The sequence below is a fragment of the Oryx dammah genome, unplaced genomic scaffold (genome assembly GCF_014754425.2).
Source record: "Oryx dammah isolate SB20612 unplaced genomic scaffold, SCBI_Odam_1.1 HiC_scaffold_18, whole genome shotgun sequence".
Classification (NCBI taxonomy): Eukaryota; Metazoa; Chordata; class Mammalia; order Artiodactyla; family Bovidae; genus Oryx; species Oryx dammah.
In genome coordinates, this window is record NW_024070202.1 from 61,757,879 (window position 1) to 61,765,945 (window position 8,067).

The window sequence follows — 8,067 nt, forward strand, 5'->3', positions numbered from 1 at the left end:
ACGATCCAGTCTCTTTCAATTGTTCTGGTCCGCCATCTTTGTATCATATTCGTCCAGGAAGAAAGGCAGGTGTAGGACAAGGATGAGACCTAGTCTACAGAACATGTTCACCTGAACACTCTCTGAGAAGCTCCAGTAGCAACTTCACCTTTCTTCTTATGGACTATAATTGTGTCAAAAGGCTGCTGCTAGATGAAAGGGAGTCTGAAAAAGTATTTGAAGCTAGAATTAAGTAAGTAAGTGAAGTCACTTAGTCCGACTCTTTGCGACCCCGTGGACTGTAGCTCACCAGGCTCCTCTGTCCATGGGATCTTCCAGGCAAGAATACTGGAGTGGGATGCCAAGGTTCTATTAAAATGATTAGATACAAGGCAGAAAAAGACCTGTTACAGAAAATACAAGTCCTAGCAAGTTGTTCTCATTCCATGACAAGAAATAAAAGAAACTTCACTCTTATTTCAGAAGCGCATTGTGAGTTTATAGCTAAGATATGGTAGGGGTCCTGTCACAAAAAAAGAGGTAGAGGAGAGGATGTAAGGGATCCTGCTGCATCAGCAGTTGAGAGGAAGAATCTCCTCTTGGTCTAACTTTCCTGAAAGTCTTCCGAAGCTGAGAGGATTAGAGATCAGGTCTCCAAACCCCCTGCATTATCTGCTTGTATTCACCTATAAGTGGACGCCTGGAGCTGAGCAAATACGCATCTAACAAACAACTTACTGCACTGACTCCTAAACCTGTGCAGAGAATAGAGAGGAAGTCAGCTTGGGGCAGTAGCCTGAACCTTTGCGGTCCCAACGTCTCAGCCATAAAACAGAAAAATAACATTGCCATCTGTCTTCATCTCTCACTGAACACACAATACCTGCTCAGTAAACAAATACTTGTCAACTTCTGAGAAGATGGAGAGGAAGAACATGGAAATTAATATTTAGTTGAAAAACTGCCATACGCCAAAACTGTACCAAATGGTTTACATAGCTCATTTACTCAACAGCACGCAGTCACGTAGGCATCATCCTCCCCGTTGAGAGAAACAAACTGAGGCTCAGAAAAGTTAACCTGGATCACAAGGAAATTACAGGTAGCCTTTAGGTTTAACTGAAAGCCTTCCCCATAAGCAACCTACCCATAGTCTCTCCTCCACTAAAGATCCAGGTACCGTGCCTTGCACACAGTCGACACAAGAAATTTGGGGCATAAGTTTGATTCAGGATTCGACAACTCGAAGGATGGAGCAACACTTCCCAAGTCTTCGGGGTGTGGTCAAAACAGAATGTGCTAGTGCTAAGGCCCAAGTGCTTCTGGAGAAGCGGGGCGGAGGGAATGGTCTGCCCTGGCGGGCTCGACGCACCCAAGTGGCTTCCGGGCGACCCAAAATTTGGCCCAAGGTGTCGGGAGCCAGCCACGGCGGGCGGCGGGGTGCACCGACAGGACTGGAGGGCCGCGTGCCGGGGCGAGCCGCCCGTGACGCATTTCCGCCCTGCGTTTTCCGGCTTAAAGGGACCCGGACCTTCTTCACAACAACAACAAAACCAGCCGGCCGGCGCCCCGACTCTAGTCCCCGCCCTCCTGCCACCTGCCGCCGCCTCGGCCGCACCCGGCAGTGAGCCGCGGCTCCCCTGCCCGAGGGGTCGGGCGGAGAGCAGACCGCGCCCTTCGGCCAACTTCTCCAGCTGCCACCGCGCCGCCTCGCGAGACCCGGGGCCGGACCCTGGGCGCCGCCGATCAGCAGGAAGGGTGCGGCCACCGCGGAGGACGCTCGGCCAGACTGTGCGATCGGTGGCCGTGCTTGGGCGCGGAGGGCAGCGGTGGCAGGACCCGCGGCCGTCTCTCAGGTAGCCTTGCCTGTCGCGGCTGGCCGCCCTGAGCGGCCCGTCCCTTTCTCTAACCCGCGTGGAGGGACCATCGCGTAGGGGCCTTGTTGCGTTTCAGGCTGGGGGTCGCGGCGGGGGCGGGGCGGTGGCTCGGGCTGTCTCGCCCTCACCCCTCCCTTCTCACCGCTTTCTCTCTCACCCGGGCCTCCTTCTGCAGTCCGGAGCCCGGCGGAGCCCGGCAGAGCCCGGACCTGGCGGGGAAAACTGCACCCACGGCCGGGCCCCCAGACCTCGCCGCCGCCGCTGCCCATCATCCTTGGTACCTGCAATGGCCTTTGTATCGCCCGATGACTGAGTTGGACAAGGAATATTAAGAACACACTCGCTTCCGTCTCCATCCCAGCTGCGCCGGCAGTAACCATCTCAGCTCATTTGAGCTTAACTGCTGCTCCTCTTGACTCCGTAAGACTTTGGGGGCACCATGGACCAAAATGGGATGGAGATTCCTGTGACCCTCATCATTAAAGCACCGAATCAGAAATACAGTGACCAGACTATTAGCTGCTTCTTGAACTGGACCGTGGGGAAACTAAAAACGCATCTGTCTAACGTGTACCCTAGCAAACCAGTAAGTGTCTAAAAGCTGGGCACAGCTGCTCTGGCCAGCAGCTTTTCGTGTCCTGTACTCTCTTACTCCCTGCTTATCCCCTCCTCTCTTGAGTCAAATAGGTCTCTTTTTAACTGTGAGGTATTTTGCATCCCGAGGTTATGTGTCTCTCTTGAGTGTCTGAACCATCATTAATGTCTTCCTGATGAGGTTCAGTTAATTAGTAAAGAGTATACAGAAATATCAAGGGACGTGAGAATTGGCAGGCATACAATAAGACTGTTTTCCTTGTACTCAAAGTCTTCAACCTAATGTGAGAATGACATTTTAAAGGAGATGCATCCTTTAAAAAAAAAAAAGAGATAAGCACTACAACCCATATTAAAGCTTTTATTACTTATTAGAATAAAATTCCTTTTTACTTTCAACACCTGGCCCAGAAATTGCTTTCTGCTGAACAGCGAGTTTTTTCTTGGAAATAAGCATGTGACCTCTATAAAAGTTATAGTTCCCACACTAGTATATATGTTTTAAGAAGCAAAGAGTTTTTAGTTTGACTTTCTCCTGCCCCTCCCTCTCTCATTTTTCTCTTGTAGAGGACACAGAAATTTCTTAATTTAGAAGAGAACAGTCCTTCCACCCCCCCACCATTTGGTACATCATTTTATTCTGTTCATATAGCATTTGTAAATCAGTGTGGCAGTGTTTTCCATTCTGAATCATATCTGGATATTGCAAACATAATAAATAAAACAGACAGTACACCTCCATCTGTTCCCAAAGTTAGATTTGAAAGTTATCAACATAGTTGATAATTAAGTCTTGGAATAATTTAGAGAAGTATGTCATGCACAGTGTGTGAAAGTGAGGCTTTCTTGTTATCCACTGTGTAAAAATTTCATTCCTGAATAAGTAGTTTTCAGCAATTACTAAACCTTTTTTTTTCTTTTTTATTAATGAAGAGGCTTGGATTTTTAGGGTGGCAAATATTTTTGGCATCTGGTAAATTTAAGCCAGCAGTAAGGATGTGTTGGAAGGCAACTGTGCTTTCCAGGTTTTACTTAACACTTGTTTTATGCACACAAGTAAGGAAGACACTTGATCTATATTAAGATATTAGTGAATTAGTACTGTTTCAGTGTTACAGTATTAAGTTTAGTTAGGCGTTTAGGTTTCTAGAACAACTATAGAAATAGGGCAGTTATTGCAAAAACAGGAGATGTAGAAAAACAACTGTTAGTCGGCATTAGCTATGTCTGTCAGTTTTTTTTTGTACAGATACTCTTAGAAGGAAAAGTAAAAACCCTGATGTATTTAAGTACTTGAAACAAAATTGTTGGAACTCTAATTCATTCATATCTTGTCTTGAAAGCAAAGATTTACACAGGGGTAACAATTTCTTTTTAAAAATTTCTGTTTTGCAAAAGATTTCCTATTGCATATGAGGAAGTAGAAAATAGCTTTTTAGGGTAGTTGGAATTGAAAGTCATGGATGTCCATAGTACTGTTCATAACAGAGCCATTATTGAGCATATATCTTAAGTACTTACCTAAGTGAAAGTGAAAGTGAAGTCGCTCAGTTGTGTCCAACTCTTTGTGACCGACTCTTTGTGACCCATGGGCTGTAGCCCACCAAGTTCCTCTGTCCATGGGATTCTTCAGGCAAGAATACTGGAGTGGGTCGCCATTTCCTTCTCCAGGGGATCTTCCCGAGCCAGGGATCGAACCCAGGTCTCCCGCATTGCAGGCAGACGCTTTAACCTCTGCGCCACCAGGGAAGCCCACTTACCTAAGATATATGCTCAAATATATACTTACATGAGGATCTTTATGTGAGTAAACCAAAAAGGACTTGGTTTGTACTGTGATAGAACAAGTGTTATCACTTTTCTGAAAATTTTTCTTTTTAAAGAAGTATATAAGAGAGGAGTGTGAAACACATTTGTCTTAACCTGCACCTGAGATAAGCCTGTTTTTGCCAGGAGTTCTGCCCTCTTAGTACTAATCTCCAGTGGAGGGCTGTCAGTGCCCATCTGGATCAGTCAGCTGCTGGAGGATAGATAAGCTGCAAATTTCTCTACACCCCATCCTCCTAACCCGCTTGCTTCTAGGACATGCTGGAGGCAGTTTTGGAAGCTGTACCAAATAATATGCAGCTTATTAATTACCTAGCCTTGTGGCAAACCTTTTTTTTTCTCCTCCAGCAGATTTTCTCCAAGTGAAAATATCTGAAGTTTATTTCTAGGTTAATGAGAGTGGGGATGGTATACATGTGTTTATTTTCATAGAACTTCACTGAAAACTTTGTAAGGTTATTAGATTTGACACACTTAACATTCTAACTTTTTTATCACCTAGAACTGATTTGAAGTATCGCAGTTGTTGAACAGACCAACTGTTTAATGATACTCCAAAGCCATAGTTAGTCCTCAGCATAGGAATTGGAGTTCTTAAAGTTTACTTGTAAAGTTGTTATTTAGAATAGAGAAATTTAACAATATAAACAATATTATATTAATGATTTAACATAAAGGAAGGTTAGGTTCTTATGACCTCCCACAATGACTACTTAACATTGATTCTGTTTTAAAGTGTCTCAGGTGCTAGTTGGTGTTTAGCAGATCATTTCTTATGCCTAATTCTTTGCATCTCTGCCTGGTGGAGGTGGGTGGACTTCGAAGCAGAGAAGAGTTCAGTGCCTGGTAGAAGCAACTGTTTCATAGCAAGAAGTAGAAAAGTGTGTAGCTCTTGTCATTACTGCTCTTATTGGGCCTGTTGGGTCAGCTAAGGTGGAGGGCCTTGGTCCCTGTGAGGAGTGGCTTCTAGGAAAATAAATGAGAGCTGTTGGCAGAAGAATGGAGATTTGAACTTGTTCTTTTAGGATCTCTACATGCTATTAATGGAATTCTAGCTAAACTTTGCAACAGTGTGTAAAATCTTACCATTTTAGTTTTGTGGTCAGATACTGACTTCATTTAATTCAACCTCTCCTTCCCTCAATAAACCCAACCCACAACAAATATACTCCTCCTTCCAAAGCACATGTTCTTGGGCTTCATTTATTTATTTAATCAGGATTTATTGATCTGGCATATGAAGGTCTATGTATATACTAAGCAAAAAGGCGATAGGAGTCCTTTGCTCTTAAGTCAGGTCTCGGAGAAGGCAATGGCACCCCACTCCAGTACTCCTGCCTGGAAAATCCCATGGATGGACAAGCCTGGTAGGCTGCAGTCCATGGGGTCGCGAAGAGTCGACACGATTGAGTGACTTCACTTTCACTTCTCACTTTCATGCATTGGAGAAGGAACTGGCAACCCACTCCAGTGTTCTTGCCTGGAGAATCCCAAGGATGGGGGAGCCTGGTGGGCTGCTGTCCATGGGGTCGCACAGAGTCGGACACGACTGAAGCGACTTAGCAGCAGCAGCAGCAGCAGCTCAGGTCTAGTGGGGGATACAGACATACAATATTATGTGGCCAGTGTCATACAAGAGGGAGGTACTGAGTGCTGTAGGAACACAGGAAGGAACAGTCCGCTCGAGCTGAGATAAGGGAATGTGAAGCTGTTTTAGAAAAGATTCACAGAAACATTTTTCTTAAAGAATTGAGAACAGTTTTAAGGAGGTAAGATGATAGTTTCTTTTTTTAATTGTTCTCTCAGAGATATTGTTGCCCTGATGATTTTGAATGCTTTATATTATCTAGTACCTGGTAGTATGCTGCTGCTGCTAAGTCGCCTCAATCGTGTGCAACTCTGTGCGACCCCAGAGACAGCAGCCCACCAGGCTCCCCCATCCTTGGGATTCTCCAGGCAAGAACACTGGATTGGGTTGCCATTTCCTTCTCCAACGCATGAAAGTGAAAAGTAAAAGTGAAGTCGCTCAGTCATGTCCGACTTCTAGCGACCCCATGGACTACAGCCTAACGTGGTGGTATAGTACTGTGTTAAAAGATTATAGATCCCTAATGGGCTGCCAAGGGGAAAGTGTTTTCCAGTTAGGAAGCAAGGCAGTTGCTACATTCATGCAGAAGTTTAAACAGTCATTACAAAAAAACCTCAGATCTGAAATTGAGCTCTGGTGGAGATTTATCTAACTTTGGTATTGATACTTGGTTTAGAACATGGTTTAAGACCTGGTTAGTGCAGCAGTTCATGTTGATAGTGCATATAATTGTGAATCATATTCTAATATGACATTTGTCATCACTTAATGATTTTAGGTTTTCAGTTCTTAAACTTGGCCTGTAGTGTGAAATAATTATTCTGAAGTTTAGGTAATTGCTACTAGTGGGTGAAGATAACCTATCAAGAGGACTGCTTTTACTTGAGCAGTTTCAGACTTTGATCTAGTTTAGACCAGGTATGTAAATATCAAAATGGTTGAACTTAATGTTATTCAGTAGAATGGACTGTCCTAGAGAAAACTTTAAGAATGGGAAATAAAAAATAAGAATCTCTAAATCCAGTTAGGCACCTTTTTTGTTATCTTGTTTCTTACTCTTTGCTCTTATACACAAACTAAGATGAACATGACTTACCCTGAAATCAGTTTTGAAGGGATGTGTATGCTTTTGTTTCCCATTTTTCAGTCTTGAACTCAGAGTGCCTGTTGAACATGTCCCTCAGTTCTGGATCGATTTCCCCTCTCTTGCTGCTGTTCAAATTGTGCCTTTGCTCTGATTCTTCTAGAAGTAAAGAAATAGGAATAGAGCTAGCTGTATAGATTCTGTCCTGAGAGTGGAACACTGCATAATCAAATTGCCTTCAGTTCAGATAGAAGCCTTCCTTTCATTGTCAGTGGAAGTAGCTTTTACAATATCATTTGAGGTTTATATCTCTGTTATTTTTCTAATTCCCTATTACCTTACTTAGGAAGGTCATTTTTTTATTAAAAAAAAACTTGTAAAATATTGGCTATATTCCATGTTGTACAATATATCCTTATAACAATTTTATGCATTATAGTTTGTATCTCTTAGTCCCCTACCCTTTTATTACCTTCCCCCTTCCCTCTCTTCACTAGTAACCACTAGTTTGTTCTATCTGTGAGTATGTTTCTTTTTGGTTATATTCACTAGTTATATTTGTTATATTCACTAGTTTGCTATATTTTTTAGATTACACATATAAGTGATATCATATAGTATTTATCTTTCTCTTTCTGACTTATTTCATTTATCATAACTGAAAGTGAAAGTGAAGTCACTCAGTCGTGTCTGACTCTTTGTGACCCCGTGGACTGTAGCCCACCAGACTCCTCTGTCCATGGGATTCTCCAGGCAAGAATACTGGAGTGGGTTGCCATTTCCTTCTCCAGGGGATCTTCCTGACCCAGGGATCGAACCCAGGTCTCCCGCATTGCAGGCAGACGCTTTAACCTCTGAGCCACCAGGGAAGCACAGGTCATTTTTAAAATCTGCTTGCTTAATCACCTCAGAACTATTGATTTAAAAGGGCTATAATCCACCCTGATTTTTGTTTTATAAGATTTTTATCAAAGGTTGATGGAAAGTTAAGTTTTGAATGAGTGGTGACTAAAGTTTGCTTTATTTAGCTCCTCTTGTAACCTTTTCCTAATGTCTTTTTTGGAAAATAACAGTACTGTGAAGGTGATGTTTTGTTTAATCATGCATCAATGCTTTTA

The 8,067-nt window shown here is 43.3% G+C and overlaps 1 protein-coding gene across 3 annotated transcripts in view; it reads left to right on the top strand.

Annotated features, from left to right (window-relative positions):
• The first annotated feature begins 1,477 nt into the window (after window positions 1-1,477).
• Window positions 1,478-8,067, top strand: part of HERPUD2 (HERPUD family member 2) — a 36,915-nt gene continuing 30,325 nt past the window's right edge. Inside the window, exons 1-2 of one of the 3 annotated variants that reach the window (XM_040260200.1) lie at window positions 1,478-1,835; window positions 2,032-2,442. In XM_040260200.1, coding sequence (XP_040116134.1) covers window positions 2,296-2,442 — 147 coding nt within the window. In that variant the 5' untranslated portion in view covers window positions 1,478-1,835; window positions 2,032-2,295. Of the gene's footprint in view, window positions 2,443-8,067 lie in introns of all 3 variants that reach the window. The other 2 variants (XM_040260201.1, XM_040260202.1) reach the window with 2 other exon arrangements.